Genomic DNA, 16,854 nt, shown 5'->3' with positions numbered 1-16,854 from the left:
ATTATTTGGGGGAAATAAGTTATTTACATTTACTTTATGATTTGCTGTGCTGATGATGTTGTGTTTGAAGTGGCAAAACAAAGGAATGTTTTTGGGCCAAGAAAAACTTTCCTGAAAGCATTTGGACTCTGAATAAACCTGTTTTCCTTTTACTTTGTTTAACCTTAGAGGTTCTTGTGGGGAAACTGTATGTCTTAAGAAGTGACATACAGAACAAACAAAAAAATAGGTATAGTTCTTGCAAAATACCATATCTGGTAAGTATGCAAACAGGGTTTTGCTTGACTTGGGGTTAAGAGTGTTCAAACTCTGGAAGGGACGAGTTTTAGAATTTTAGTTTGCTTTGGAAGAACTTTCAAAATGTGAGTCAAGAAGTCTTTCCTGTATGTTTGTGGTATGTGTAGGCAGTAGTTGATACTGTATGTGTTCTTGTAGGAGCACGTGCCTGTGATGTGTTTTATTCTTGTTTTAAGGTGTAGAACAGGTCCTTTTGACTTAAGTAAATAACTAGGGTACAAGATAAAATGGGTGCTGTGAACAACACATGGGGAATGCTTTGGGCACTTGGTGAATCAAAGTAGTTTATAAGCTATGCGATGTCCCCTCCAAAAGCAAAGCAAGCTAGATTTTTCCACTGTATTTCCCCACAAAGCGTGGGTTTGGCTAGTAGAAAGCCCAGCTGGAAAGTATTCTCCTCCTTCCCTCCAACAAAATGATTTCTCATTCTTTTACCAGCACCAGCCTAGTCCTAGAATAAAAAAATAACTGTTGAAATGAGATGCCTGTGATACCCATAGAACACTACAGAAATACAGTCTCCTCTCTGCAGTAGTATCTGTCACATAGGTTGTTGATAAAGTTCTGGGGTACAGCATTTCTCCACTTTTAGTTTAATTAAAAAGGGAAGAGAAACTCATTTCAGGCAAGTCAGGAAACAGCCAATTTTAACACCTGCTGCAGATGTTCTAGGATTGCTACTATGAATTAATTAACTCTAGTCATGGATGCTGAGTGAGAGTCATCAATTAGAAAGCACAGGCAGTGATACTATGTGGCTCCCTAGATTAGCAGAAATCTTGGGATTTCAGCACCCTTTATGAAGCTTTTAAAATTAATTTGACCAATTCCAGCTTACCTGGTACAGAGTAGTGGCAGGTGCCCTGTGGTGCTATTACACAGCTTGACTAGGCTGATTTCTAGAGCTGTCAAGCTACTTCCTTTATCAAACATGAAATTTCATTGTATTCAGGAAACATTTACAATTGTAGAAATTATTTTAAAATGTTCTTTATAGGTATGTAGAAGTTCTTCTTGTACTTAGTTGAAGGTTACTAAAAAACCTTCTAGTAGTCTGAAACGTAATAGAACAGTATATAATAAGCATTTCTTTTTTTTTTTTTTCCCTTTTCGTTTTTAATATAGGTTACCAAGAAAGACTGATATGGAAAGGTGAGTTACAATAAGACAATCTGTAATGCATGATAAATATAGAACTTTGTTTAGGATGTTAAGATTAATATAGAACTGTTTAAATAAAATATTTTTCTCCTAATTTTAGCTTTTATACAAGAAAATAAGACTTGTCTATCTTGCTGTCACTACATAGTTTCAAGATTTTTCTCAGCATCAAAGGCAATATTAGTTTTTGTTGGCTTTCGGTTTTGTTGTTGTTTGGGCTTTTTTGTTGCACTGTTCTGTAACATACTGTTGCTGTTACAGTAGGTGAACTCTGTTCAGGGCATTTTTTTCTTCATGAATATTGAAACAATGACGTGACAGTAAAGCTGATGTGAAAGGGAACTGGAGAACCTAAATAGAGTCTAGTTAGTGTGATAAAGAAACTTTGTTCAGAAGAAGTAGTTCAACAATGAAAACAAGGTAAAAACCTCTCTTCTTTTGCTTTTTTCCATGTTACCTGATCTTTCTTATCATGAGCACTGTTTTCTGCTTCTGCTCTATGCGGTTTTGAAGTGTGAAGATTATTAGACAGCACATGTAAGAGACCAGAACAGGCCTTTCTCCTCCCCACTCCGCTCCAACCCCACCCCCCAAGATGAAAGAATTTGATTTACTTTTTTGTTTCTTTGAATAAATTTTATGGAAGTTGCAGGAAATTGTTTCCTTTATTTGCGTTGATATGCTAATTGACCTAATTTTCTTTGGAGACATATAGCAGCTATGATATTCCTAAGAATATTAATAAAGAATTCTGTGTACAAGGGTGATCATCAATTCAGTTATCCCAAATCTTCCAAAACTCTCATAACATGTTGTGGAATTAATCCCATTTTCAGGGAATCATAACCTGGGATGATTCCTTGTACCTCTTTTCCTTATGCATAATCTTTTACAAAGAGAAACAATCTGGGTTTTATTGTTTTTTTGGCTGTGGGTTGTTTTTTGTTTGGTTTTTTTTTATTATCACTCTACTTGCTGAGGAAATTACATTCAATATGGGTCCAGGGCTCCCTCGTACAGGGGGAGGGGGGCTTCTCCCATCTAGATGTTTAGCATTTCTTGATAAAGCTGGAATCTACTTTGTGGGGCACACAGGTCTGGGGCGAGAACTTCAGTCCCAATGGATTACAGATAAAAGAAAATAAGACAGCCTTCAATGGTTACAAAGAATGTCCTGTAGTTGAAAATGTCTTGAAATTAAATGTTCACATCCTTGTTAGCTTTGATTTACAACTCTCCTTGGTGAAGTGGCTTTCCAGCTCTTGGAGGGAATCTGTAAGGAATGTAGTTTAACTATCCAGATTATTCTATTTTTCCTAACTTTGAGAGCTGCAACAGCAGCAGTAGTTGGGCTTCAAGCTCTGTTTCTTGAAGCTAACCTGGTGACATGGCATACATACTTTGGTGAAGTTGTGATGGTATTATCCTCTAATAAAGTTCACATAAAATCTAAGTTCAATTACTACAGTACCTAGCTAAAAGATACCGTGATAAGAAAAACCGATAGGAAGTTATGCATTGTAGTATAGTGTGGCTTTTCTTTGTAAAAGGTCGTTTATTAGTTATCGATGACAGGAATAAATAACTTCTGCAGCAAGAAAGAAGTGGTTTAGTACTGTGGTGTAAAATTAATAGTGCTGAGTTCTGAAGGAAATACAGTTTCTGAAGGAAATTCAGGGGCTTGCTTCTTGATAATGGAGACCTTTTTTTTTTTTGCTCAGTACAAAGTGTAATATGTGGGAAACTTTTATCTGAATACAGTAACAGCTGTATAAGATTTAACTGGAACTTGGATTATAATGACTTTGCGAGGCCCTGTCTTCTGTTGTGGGGAACAGTTCCTGCTGAGAAGTATTTAAAAGAGAAGTATTGTCAAAATACTTCCAAGAACTACATAAACATACTGTTTTCCTAAAAACAGGCAGTTTTCTTACTGGTTTTGCAGTAGTTCCTGAACAAGACTGTTACTTCTCAAACTTGCAGCAAAGACTCTATCACCTACACAAGATTAAAAAAATCAAAACATGCAGAACTGTTGTAAAAACATGTTATTCATGACTTCAACAGTGCAATTACACACCTAATTTTTGTGGAACGTTGAGTTCCATTCTTTTCTAATGACAAAATTACCATTATCTCACTCCTTTCATCGACACGGATAATAATTTTCATTGGAACAGTACTTTGGAGATACCTAGTCCACCGCTCTGCTTGAAGTAAAAGACAGTTTCTTTCAGGTTACTCAGGGTCATATCCAGTTAAGTTTTAAATATCTTCAAGGATGGAATTTCTGCAACCCTTTTATGCAACCTGCTTCAGTCTTTGACCGCCTCACTGTGTGTTTCTTTAGAGTTTTCCTAATGTCTAACTAGTTTTTCACTGTTTTAATTTGTGGCTGTTGTCCCTCAGCCTTTTGCACTTTTGAGAAGTCTGGTTCCGTCTTCTCTGTAACACCCCTTTAAATACTTAAATATGGCAGTAGGATCTCACCATAGCCTTCTCATCTTAAGCAGAAGCAAACACAGCTTCCTCAGCCCCTCCTTGTATGTCATGTGTTCCAGCCCCTAACCCACTTCTGTACGGCAGTATCTTTCTTGGCTAGGGAGTATAAAACTGGACGTAGTGCTTCAGATGTAGTCTCACAAATGCTGACTAATCCCATTCCTTGACCTAGGCTGCACAGCTGCTAATATGGCCTGTCATTGTTGCAACGGCACATTGCCGATGCCTGTTCACCTGTCCACCAGCACCCCCAGGTCCACTTCTGCAGAGCTGCTGCCCAGCTGCTGCTTGGTACCCAGCCTGTGCTGTTACGTGAGACTGGTTCCAGATGCAGGACTTTGCATGTTGTTTTGCTGAACTTCATGAGGTTCCTGTCGACCAGTTCCTCCAGCCAGCTGAGGTTGTTCTGTTTGATCCCACCAGCTTGGCATCACCTGTAAACTTCCAAAGAGTGCATTCCTTCACATCATGCGGGTTGTTGATGGAGGTTGATTTTTTTTTTTTTTTTTTGTGCAGCCCAGCATAAGGTCCTGTATCTATAATGAAGGAATGCAGCAAAACTGAAAGACTTTGGGTTCTTGGTAGAGAAGTAGATGGATGTGAATTCCCAACACAGTTGTCATTCAGGGGTGATTCTGGAAGCAAGATTCTGTCAAGTAGATGTCTTCTGTAACTTCATACATGTGGTACTAATGAAACGGTTACTTGGAATACTCTGTCTAGTTTTATCAATAATTTTCATTATTAAATTGCTCTGCTTTTTTGTGGGGGTTTTTTTTTTGGGGGGGGGGGGTCTACCTTTGATTTCCGGTCACAGAACATCAGTTTGAATTTTTCTTGCTATCATGCTGTTCTCGCCACAGGAGTTTGATTGACGTAACTACTAGATTTTAGCAACTCCTATATGGAGTTTGTCTGAGAGATTACTGGCTTTCTAAAGTCTCACCATAGACATCTTTCAAATCCCATAAAGTTTTTCTGAATCTTTCAAAATTCTCAACATCTTGTTCTCATAGTGTGGTTACTATTAGAGCAGTATGTACATATAGCAGCTTGTCCACCACTTGAAATCTTAATATCAGGCTGAATGCCATTCTAAAACATATGCTCTAGAACACAGAGAAGTTATTGGCTTAATGCCCAAGCTCTTGGTTGAGGTTTGTAGTATGTAATGCAAGAAACTGGACCAGATGGTATTAGTTGTGCTTCTGGCCTAAATGTTCATCTGCTACAAGCAAATTATGCTTTACTTATTGCACAAAGAGTTAACCTCATTACACCAACACTTTCAGCAGAAACAGGCTCTTATCTATATTATGAGTATGTGTTTTAGAGATTAGGATCAGAAGGAGGTGCAACTTCTGTTTGCTAGAGGCCAATATCTGTTGCGCTGATGAGTGTTCTTTTTGTCCAAATGCTTTTGTTACTTGTGGTTTAACCCCAGCCAGCAACTAAGCACCACGCAGCCGCTCACTCACTTCCCCCCCACCCAGTGGGATGGGGGAGAGAATCAGAAGGAAAAAGGTAGAACTCATGGGTTGAGATAGGAACAGTGTAATAGAACAGAAAGGAAGAAACTAATAATGACAATAATAATAAAAGGGTTGGAATATACAAAACAAGTGATGCACAGTGGAATTGCTCACCACTTGCCAACCAATGCCCAGTTAGTTCCCGAGCAGCGATCCACCACCCCCTGGCCAACTGCCCCCGGTTTTATTGTTCAGCATGACGTCACATGGTATGGAATACCCCTTTGGCCAGTTTGGGTCAGCTGCCCTGGCTGTGTCCCCTCCCAGCTTCTTGTGCCCTTCCAGCGTGCTTGCTGGCAGGGCAGCATGAGCTGAAAAATCCTTGACTTAGTATAAACACTGCTTAGCAACAACTGAAAACATCAGTGTGTTATCAACTTTATTCTTGTACTAAATCCAAAACACAGCACTATACCAGCTACTAGGAAGAAAATTAACTCTATCCCAGCCAAAACCAGGATGTTACTTTAGAAAACCATATCAGGAAAACATCTTGGGTTTGGGTTGTTTTTTTTTTTTTTTTTTTCAAAGTAACTAGAAGACCATGGTGAAATTAGTGAATTGAACATGTGGAAAGGGAGGAAAACTTTCATGAACAGTAGATGAAATGGTATTTCAGAGTATATGATATTAGAGATCTACATTGTAGATCTGCATGTCTTGTCTAATGCATCTACAATGTAGATCTGTAATGAAGTGGGAAAATCTGGGTATGCCCTTATTACATTCTCTTTTAAGAAAAATAACTTTTAAGACATAGAAACACACTGCCTCATCTTGACTATCTCATACAAAGCATGGTGGGAGGAATATTGACTGTCAGTAGTTTCTCCTTATCCCAATTTCTTTGCAAGGCAGGAATGGAGAGGAAAGTAAAAGGGTGGGAGCTTTTTGTGGTCTTCCCCACCACCACCCCATTTCCTGGCAAAATGGTGGTATATTATAACATGCTGTGTAATGGAGTCTTAAATTTGTTTAGTATCCAATTTTATTTTTTTTTTTTTAAGTGAATGTCAGTGTAATGTTACTGCCAGTTCCTGTAACCCTTAGGTATATTGCCTTGTCTACTTTCAACTTAATCATAAGCCCCGGGGAAATCTTCTAAAAGGTATAAAAATAGTTCGGTTGAGTTCACTATAGAATTGTTTTTCTTAAAATCAGTGATTAATTCATGTGAGTATGCTTTTTTTGTTTCCCCAGACAGTCTTGGTTGGTTAGAATCCATGTAAGGTGTTAGCATTTAGGTATTCAGAACAGTGAGCTTTTTTTTCCCCATATTCTAATCAAACAAGCCATATATTAGTGATGCCTCCATTAACACAATTAGAAGTTATAAGTACAGCTTTTTTTTATTGGCACAGAGTTAAATTGCAGCTTTATTATGTATCTGAGCACTGGCTTAATGTACATTTGTTTTTTTCCAGAAAAATAGAAATAGTGCAGTTTGCAAGTCGCACTCGTCAACTGTTTGTTCGTTTGTTAGCCTTAGTCAAATGGGCTAATAATGCTGGAAAGGTGGAAAAATGTGCGGTAAGTTAGCAACAGAGTTTGGTATGAAATAACCCCTTAAGTGATATGGGATCTTGGTTCACCCTAACTTCTCCTTATTATAGAAGTTTAAAAAAACAAAAGCCTATTTTATAGGCCAATGAATATTAAATTATAACTAATTTCTTCCTATTTAGAAATTGTATAATTTTGGTTTTTAATAGTTCATGTTCCCAAAAACTCATCAGTGGCAAAAAATGAAAGGCTTGTCTGCACATAGTTTCAGGAGTGCTTTGGGTTTAGGTTATAGGACACGGAAGATGGTGATCTCAGTGTGTTAGTTCTTACTATCACTTTAGTCCTGCTCTTGGTTAAATAAGAATAAAGTCCAGAATGTTGCAAAAAACAAGCTCGGAGTGATTACAAGCAAGTATGGTTGCATTCCAGTAGCAATCATCAGATAAAGAGCTGTGAGGCTTTACAGACCCTCCACAGCATCAGAAGTGGCGTGCAGATTTAAAGTGTCCTTGCACACGAATGTAAGAAATGGCCAGAATATTAATTCTTCCTTTGTTTTATAGATGTGATTACTTGAATTGGAAGTGACAGATAAAAATCATCTCTGGCATGTACTAGATGAACTGAATATAAAGGGGCATTGATTTGTGCATTTTTTGGACACATACCTTTTTTTTTTTTTTTTCCCCTCCTTTCTCCCCCCCCCCCCCCCCCCTTGTCCTCTGCAGATGATATCAAGTTTTTTAGATCAGCAAGCCATTCTGTTTGTGGACACTGCTGATCGTCTGGCATCGCTAGCTAGAGATGCTTTGGTTCATGCTCGTCTACCTAGTTTTGCTATCCCGTATGCTATTGATGTTCTGACAACTGGATCATACCCACGTCTGCCTACCTGCATTAGGGTAAATAATGCTACCATATGTCGGGGCCAGGGGAGGGGGAAGGTAATCCTCTGTACAGTATCAAATGCATGTTCATTAAACTAACTGTCTATGTGCAAATGGAACTGTCGTTTAGTACAGGCCTAGTGCCAAGTCTCTGTAGTGTCAGTTTCTCTTGCAGAGCACTTCCTATTTGGACAAGTTATGTTTTCCCAGTAAAACATTCTCTCCATTTAAACTAGTTCTGCTCTAGGATGAGTATAGTAGCAACTCTTCTTCTTTGGTTCTTTAAGTATTTGCACATGTTAAGCCACCATCCTAGAAAAATGAAGTGTGAAAAGGAGATACCGACATCTCTTGTTCTTAGAGATTTTGCCTGTATTTGGAAATTTACTGAAATACTTAACAGCTCTCTGTTAAAATGCAGACTAACAGGATTTTGTGAAGTAATATAAACGGTAGTACCTGTGACTTAGATCTGTAGCTACAGATAAGGATTGGCTTTCAAATCTTAGTATTTAAAAAGAAGTTTAGCCTCATGTAAGGCCCTGAATTTATTTAATTGATCCATGTTGAGCAGTTTTATTCAGTGGTCAGTCTTGGGTAAAATGTAATCAACTAGATAACAAATCTGAGTGTAAGATACAAAACTTTGCTCGTGTGTAATGGCCTGTAGTATTTATATTTTGAGACTTCTAGTCTGGTTAGTTTTCACCACCACTACTGTCAATGTATTATACATGTTTGAGATATATAGACTTGTTTGTGTTTATTTTAACAGGATAAAATAATCCCTCCTGACCCAATAACAAAAAGTGAGAAGCAAACCACACTTCATCAGTTAAACCAGATTCTTCGACATCGACTAGTGACTACAGATCTCCCTCCACAGCTGGCAAATCTTACAGTTGGTGAGAACTGGAATTACTTTTTGAAGAATACATTATTGCACACTGATATAAAATTGTTGCTTTAGTGCTAAAGCAAAGCTAAAAGGTAGCTTAAGTGAGACCATTAGGCACACATGCTTCATCTGTGAATACTGGGATCCTGTCTCTGTATGACATCAAAATACATGTTTTCCCTTTTGAAAAGTGAGGGCACTGATAATATTGCTGAAATATTATTTACTTTCAAGAAGAAATTCTATGTAGGTAATGGCAAAGGGTTGTAGACACGGTCTTGCTCTTTCAGCAAATGTGTTATGAAAGAGTCTTAGGCCTAATAATGTAACTGCTTTATCTTAAGTTAATTTTAAAATGCAATTTAATTAAACTGTTAGGTCTTTCTGTAGAAACTGTTTGACCTTTAGCTTAAACAAGTCACTCTAATGTTGCTTTTTTAATCTGTTTTGGTATTCATCTTCATGCACAGAATTTGTTCCGATTTATGCATGCCTTTAGTTCTGTGGCTCACTGCAGTGCCAGATCTCTCAGTCTGTTTTCACATCTTTGTTTTCATTTAGCCCAAGTAGTGGTCAATATTAAGATGACCTTTTTTACAGGAAGGATGGCTATAAACTGGTCTAGGTTATTGCAGAATCGCAGAGAATAGGGCTGGAATGGACCTAGTCCATGCTTTTAACTAAGACAAGGTTAGCCATGTGTAAACCATACCCCACAGACCTAGATCGAAGATGTTTCTGAAAAATCTTAGGTTTTCACTGGTCCCTATGTGAACACTTGCAACGTCAGTATTAGAGCTGTTTTTGTCTAACGGAAGTGTAGATGGATATATGTCTGAGCTCTTCAGATTTTTCAGTTAACTAAACATTTCAGTGACTATTAGTTTCTGGTTTGGGGTTTGTTATACTTGTCCTTGGTTTGTTTTAAGAGCATGTCTGAGATGTTTTTGAAAACAAATCTTTGTGAGTTAAAATGGTTGAAATTTCTATAGGAGTGTTCCTATACATCTATAATTGTAAAGGTATATGGCATATTTTGTTAAGGGATTGAGAAGAAAGTTGACCCTCAGGTTGTAGTAAGGACTTGTACTAAACTGTTTGCTCTGCCACCCACTCTCTTTATGACCTTGCTTACATAGTTTTGACAGTCTTTGTTCCCAGTTCTTGGAATTGATAGCAGTGTTCACAAAGGTGTGAGGATATATACGTCAATCAGATAAATAGTGTACGTAATCTTTGCTTTCGTGCATATATATAAATTATGCAAAAGATTATCTTCCTCACGTGAAAATGGAGCTACAATATTTTAATGTTAAATAAATGGTTTGCAGTGAGATGTGTTTCCAGGGCTAGATTTCAGCCTGGACTGAGATCATATTCTGAACATCTTTTGAATATTGCTTAAAGTATCCATTGTTGATATAGCAAAGAATTGGAAAAATTAAGCCAGACTATTTGGTTGTGTAACTTGTCAGGCTGGTAGTCAGCTCTCTGTTAACTTTGTATTATAGTAGCACAAGTGTTAACAAGTTACTGTGACTGAAGTACTGCTGTTTAGGACAGTTTGGTACATCTGTCCATGCTGCTTATTGACACTGGTTCTGTGCAGAAGCAGCTGTGAAGTCTTCAGAGTTGCACAGAAACATATGCAACAGAGCAGAAACCATAGGGAAGTAATCCATTGTGAGTGCCAGGAGCTACTACACTGATATTTTGAGGCATCTTAGGAGACTGAGTGAAATAAAACATTTTTTTCTTCCTTAGCCAATGGCCGTGTGAAGTTCCGAGTTGAGGGTGAGTTTGAGGCCACATTGACAGTGATGGGTGATGATCCTGACATCCCCTGGCGCCTTCTCAAACTGGAAATTTTGGTTGAAGACAAGGAAACTGGTGGTAAAAAAAAATAAAAATCAAACATTTACACTTTCTTTTTAACATGATGTTCATTCTCTGATGCTATATAAGTCTTGTTTAACTGGGTCTTTTGCATATCACAACTTAAGATAATGAAGCTGTATATACTTGTTCTGTTTTCACCTTGCTCTATAGGGTTTTAATACCTTAACAATGGTAGACTGTGCCAGTGTAGTAGACTGAAATTTCCAGAGTAACCCAAGGATTTTTTTTATTTTGTTAGAAATTCTTCTATGGAAATTGCTCAGTACAGTTGTATCTTTTTTCTTTTTAATTTATTTAATTATTTTAAATACCTAGTTTCCTGATCTAATGTGAATTATTTTTAATTCATGAAAGATGGTCGAGCCTTGGTTCACAGCATGCAGATCAACTTCATCCACCAGTTGGTCCAGTCACGGCTGTTTGCTGATGAAAAGCCACTTCAGGACATGTACAGCTGTCTGCGTATCCTTCTAAAAGTTGCTTCCGAATAAGCTGTTTAATGTAGCCTTGCTCGTCCTAGTAGCTGGAGGTCAAAAAAATGGATTCCGTGTTAAGCTAGGGGGAAATGTCTGGACATGGAGTAAAAACGATGGCCTTGGAAACAGTTATTCTCAGGTGCCAGCATGTAAAATTTGATCTTACACAGTTAATTAGCAAAGGTAAAGGTGAGGTACTCAAGACAGCAGGTTGTGTGTTAAGTCAGTGTAGCAGCAGCTGGCTACATGTGCTAATTTTGGAGATAGAATACAGTGCTGACTTGGAAGGTATGGTAGCTGATAATTCTTGTTACCAAGAACTGCAGTAAGGTGATGATGGTGTGTTAACTGTATTGCACCTGTGTGAATAATAAAATGAGATATAGCATGTGCAGGAAGTAGTGCAGTGATTTTCTATGTGCAAAGGGCAAATTGCTTGACAATGTGAAACGGCTTTCAGTGAAACAGTTTCTGCAGAAACAAACAGAATCATGTTATTTTAGGGTAACCATGGGAGATGAGGTTAGTGGTAACTACACGGTGAATTGAATTTCTTTGTTAGTAATCTTTTCCCTAAAAGATGATCAGAGTTAAAAATCTATAAAACAAAGCTGTTGTGACACTCTTGTCTGACACCCTATGCTAGATAAGAGTTGGGGGGGGGGGACGGACGACAAAGAAAAAAAACCTTTGAGAAACATTTGATGCTGTTTATATGTCTTTATCTCTGGATTAGGTACATTAGTGTGTTTTCAGACAGCATCTTGTCTGACTTTTGTCACAAAATGGATTTATGTAGTGCACAGAGTTTTTGGAGTTCTTATGTTTTCTTAACTCCGTTCGTTAGACTCCTTCTGCTTAGCACTTCAGTTGGAAGTCTTGCATTCGCAAACACTGATGCTGATTCGTGAGCGCTGGGGTGACCTTGTGCAAGTGGAGCGATATCACGCAGGGAAATGTCTCTCGCTCTCTGTTTGGAAGTAAGTTTATTTTAAAAGGGCTGTTAACAAACAATAGATGAAATAATAGGAGGGTTTTCATTTACTAAGCTTGAGCCAGAATTTTCAGAATTCTACTTTCTTGTTGATGTGAGACTCCTAAATTCTTGTAATTAAGTACCTAAACATGTTGCTTTACTTGCAGAGAAGTGAGGGATGTACATTAATGTACAGGAGAACAACGGATACAGTTATAAATCAGCTCGTATTTATGCAGATATCTAAATAAATCAATTAGTTCTTTGTCAGTCTTTTGCTATATTTATTGCTTGACTTGCACTAGATTAAAAAAAAATCAATCTAAATGCTCTTCTGATGGTGTTGAATTTTTAGCCATCTAAAACTTCTTTATGTGTAGTTTACCAACAGTTCTGCATTAAAATGTAAATTAAAACAAATGCTTTTTTCAGTTCAGCTGACATAATCTTATTTTTAACCAGAACTCTCAGGATCAATCATTAGCTACTGAAAAGCATATTTTCTGCTATTCCAGTTATATGGTTTAATTATTCTCTTTATTTTAAGTCAACAGGTGCTTGGCAGGAAAACAGGGACAGCATCTGTTCATAAGGTCACTATTAAGATTGATGAGACTGATGTCTCAAAACCCTTACAAATCTCTCATGAGCCTCCACTGCCAGCCTGTGATTCCAAACTGATGGAAAGAGCCATGAAGGTAAAGATTTGCTTTGCAGTAGGCATCTAGTTTTATAAATCAAAAACTTTAAAATGCTTTGCATTGTCAGTTTGTTTCACTTTGATTCTATTTAAAGAGCTGCTTCTAAGATTTCTAGTCAGCAGTTACTCTAGGTTGTGTTGTGTTTATGTTGGGACCTAAAATTGTTCTTACAAATCATTGGCCTTCATCTTAAAAATTACACCTACTTCATGGTGCATTATATACCATTTACGAGACAGAATGCTGAGGCTGGGGGAAAACAACAGCAAAGTTGCATTTATGGTTAGCATTTGGCTTGAAATGCTTTATAGAGAGACAGTTCTTATCTTTGCTGTCTTGGAGATGCTGTGTAAACTTCCTCTGAAAATCAGCTTCCCCATATCACTTGATTTGGCTACCCAGCAGTGCTATTCACTTCAGAAAATCTTACATTATAATTTGGAAATCTTGTGCAAAAGAGCTAATGTGGTTTGCTTCAAGTGTTAGGTGAAGCTTGGTTTTACATTATCACTAACCAGATTATGTCAGGTGGCCTATTTGAATGTGCCTTTGGATTGTTCAGATTCCTATATGTTAAAGGTGGGATTGTTGAAGTGGTCCAAAATTAATAACTGCAGTCAACTTCCTACTTAGATAAGGCTTCACTGGTGATAATTCTAGATCTAAGAGAAACTGCATTCTAGGTTTTATAACAAGTCTTCTCTAAGTTCCTCAGCAAGTCTGGCTATGATATATCAGGATGTGTGTTTGTCATTATTTCTTGCAGTGTTTGGGTTTTTTAAAAGAGTTAATAAACTGGAGTGAATGGTGTAGTTTTCAAACTTTCAGTACAGTTTTTCCACAGGGAAAAACTCCCCAGCTCAGATTCTTCACCTGTCTTACAGAACTTTCTACTGATGATAGCCTTCACCTGCTTGTACGTGCTTTGTATTTGAGCCTCTTGGCCCATCTTGTTTACCAAGTTTGACAGACAAATCTCTATATGGTGAACGTCAAGAGCTTCATATGTTTGGGCTACAGAGGAATGTGGGAAACTTAGTGGAGCGTAGTAGCCTTCTACTCTACTTCTAGAGTAGAAATGCTACTATTAGTATAGTAAATATATACTAAATTTACTCATTTAACAGCCTAAATTAGCATATTTAGGCTAGTAAATATATAGTTAATTTAGCGAAGATACTGTATTTATGCCTAAATCCAGGAAAATGTGCTTTATCTAGAACATCTGCTGAGGTTCTACTGGAGCTGACACAATCTAAGCTCACTGAATCAGGTCTACAGACTGTAGATTAAGATACGAGGCCACTGTAAATTTGAAATTTATCAAAGTTAACGCTGACTCCTTTTATAACTACTTGCTCTGAGCTTAAAAAAGTGTATCAGCTATGGTATACACACTGCTGTTCTAGTGTTTGAATAATGGTCTCAGCTGTAATGACGTAGATAGCACACTGTTTCTGTTTGTTTAAGATACTATGTAAAACAGTGCAGGAACAAATATGTTTGTCTAAGCAGGTTATTATACATTAACCTACTGAAAATTGGATGTAGCTATAGAACCTATAGTCATTTGTTTGTGAGGAAGATTTAACTCATAGCAGCAGCTGAGTTGAAATGCTCTTGTGGATGGATAAACACTTGATTTTTACGGCCTTGTCTTGGAAAGCTCATCTTTAGGGGAAGGTCATTTCTGGTATATACAAAGGCATGTACTGAAATTCTGTATAATTCTGTTCTGGTATAAACCTCTTCTGCATTTATCTCCTATGCTAGAATAAAATTTGAGTTTAATTCACCCTGAACACATTTCAAAGCAATGTGAGGTTAACTAGGAAAAGGTTTTGCAGTAATCTGTAGCTTTGCTTATGCAAAATATGTAAATAATATGACTGTAATGTAAATGGATATAAATGCAAATGCCTTAAATTAAGTTGCACAAGTAAGCTACAGTGAATATAAGTGGTGGCATAAGCGTCAGCAATGGCAGTGCAACAGCCTGTAGATGCTCTAGATGCAATCCTCTTAGATACTCCTAGCTTCAGAAGGGTTGCTCATATTCAGTGTTTGCCACTGCATCTTCACTATGTTGTTACCCCGTTAGCAGGACTAAAACTAGTGTGTTACATTCTGTGCTACAGCTATGTATGTGTTTGTGTAGAGGCAACCGTATTCTAATAGAGTGGTGGTTTGTGGGATTTTTTTTTTCCTTAGCTTAAGCTAGTTATAAATGGATGCATGCTAAGCTGGAAAATACTCTAGCCTTGATCCAGAACAAGTAGGTCTGCACAGGGGGAGTGGTAACAGCATACTTTGTGAAACTTCTCTTCTTTTACATTTTCTAGTCTTCTGTCAAAAACCCTCCCACTGCCTGCTGCACAGACAGCATCATATGTTAGTTTGTTGTATTTTATAGTGATCCAAATACTCAAGTTGATAGTTCATTTCGTTCACTGAAGTTCTAAGCAAATTCTTTCTGAAGTGATTGTTTCATTAAATAGCTTTGTTCCACTGTGCTAATGCATAAAGTCTACAAATCAAATTTGAACTTGCTCAGGTACATTCCTTTTTTACAGATTGACCACCTATCAATAGAAAAACTCCTAATAGACAGTGTCCATGCAAGATCTCATCAAAAACTCCAGGAGCTGAAAGCCATTCTTAAGAGCTACAATGTTAATGACAATTGTATGTGTTTTCTACTGAAGTTTGTTTAAAGTTAATTTCTATTTGTGCCTAGAAATGGTTTCCTTTTTTCGTGGTGTTTCTTGTTTTCATTAATTTACATAAAAAATATGAAAAAACAAAGGGAGATGTGTTCAGAATTAACAAGACTTAACTTTAAATTATTCTGTATTGATAATTTTAAAATACTCATACTTCTACATGCAGTGTAATAGATGAAGCCGGTAGAGCGTTATAGTCTAGGTTGAAGGGTTAAAAGTTGTTTACTGTAAAACTAATATATGTTCAGAATTGAAAGCAAATCCTTCACTGCCTTGAGCTAGCTTTGGATGAGACTTTGCTTAAACTGTTGTTGAAACTATTGGGATTTGAATTGAGCTTGTCATCATGAAGCAGTGAGTTAAAAGATATTCAAGGATTAATAATCTTCAAATTTGGTCTGTCTTTTCTCATTGGTTTGTTACTAGCACTATTTTCACAGAGAAATTCTTACATTCAGTTCCCTCTTTGTTAATAGTGTAATAATGTGCCAGTGAAGATTGCTTCTATAAAAACAAACAGGTTTTGTGATTATAATGGGCTAAGTTTTAATGTAATGGGCTTGAAATTTGTTTCAAATTATTAACATCAATTTTTGTTTAGCATTCATTGAGACGGCTCTTCCAACTCTTGTAATTCCAATTTTGGAACCATGTGGTCGATCAGAGTGCCTGCATGTATTTGTTGATCTCCACTCTGGAATGTTTCAACTGATGCTCTATGGTGTTGGTAAGTAGGTGCAAAACCAGGCTGTATTTAATATTTTGCAAGAATCCTGCATTATGAGGTAATTTTGTGTGAACAATTCTGGCAAATCTGCGAAGTTCTGTAAGTAAGTAAGGGTAATGCAGTTGAACACCACGCTTGGATCATCATCTAGGTATTTGAGTTTGATGAATGGAGAAATGGATCTTTGTGCTTAAGAGTCACAGTTCAGTTAGGTATATTTTAAGAGGACAACAGACTAAATAGTTAGGCATCATTGCAATGCATATTCTTTATGACTCCCGATTCCTGGGTTGTGCTGTTAATGGATGCGGTTGTTCCATATGGACCTCATCGAGAATTGTATTATGTGACCTTATACATGTTGAGTTACTGTTCAAGTCTTCACTTCAGGTTTCAGATTACTTAAGAAAAGAAGGAAAGTGAGTTCTTTTAGTTTGTTTGCTTAATAACATACTGCTATGGTTTTACAAGCATTATGGGTCATTTGTTGCGTATCTTTAATCTCTCTCTTCATAGTAAGCCACATGGAGAAGACAAGGGGCAACAATTACAAGTTGCAGCAGGAGAGG

At 37.2% G+C, this 16,854-nt stretch overlaps 1 protein-coding gene across 1 annotated transcript in view; it reads left to right on the top strand.

Annotated features, from left to right (window-relative positions):
• MED14 (mediator complex subunit 14) overlaps positions 1–16,854 on the top strand; it is a 37,212-nt gene that overhangs the window by 874 nt on the left and 19,484 nt on the right. The window contains exons 2-11 of the mRNA XM_069784950.1: positions 1,423–1,449; positions 6,917–7,022; positions 7,727–7,900; positions 8,661–8,790; positions 10,548–10,676; positions 11,037–11,144; positions 12,006–12,138; positions 12,682–12,832; positions 15,409–15,520; positions 16,160–16,285. Of these exons, the coding sequence (XP_069641051.1) occupies positions 1,423–1,449; positions 6,917–7,022; positions 7,727–7,900; positions 8,661–8,790; positions 10,548–10,676; positions 11,037–11,144; positions 12,006–12,138; positions 12,682–12,832; positions 15,409–15,520; positions 16,160–16,285 (1,196 nt within the window). The remainder of the gene's footprint in view (positions 1–1,422; positions 1,450–6,916; positions 7,023–7,726; positions 7,901–8,660; positions 8,791–10,547; positions 10,677–11,036; positions 11,145–12,005; positions 12,139–12,681; positions 12,833–15,408; positions 15,521–16,159; positions 16,286–16,854) is intronic.

Source organism: Haliaeetus albicilla, chromosome 6, assembly GCF_947461875.1.
Source record: "Haliaeetus albicilla chromosome 6, bHalAlb1.1, whole genome shotgun sequence".
Lineage (NCBI taxonomy): Eukaryota > Metazoa > Chordata > Aves > Accipitriformes > Accipitridae > Haliaeetus > Haliaeetus albicilla.
Note: the sequence above shows the minus strand (reverse complement) of the source record. Positions and strands in the feature narration are given on the sequence as shown.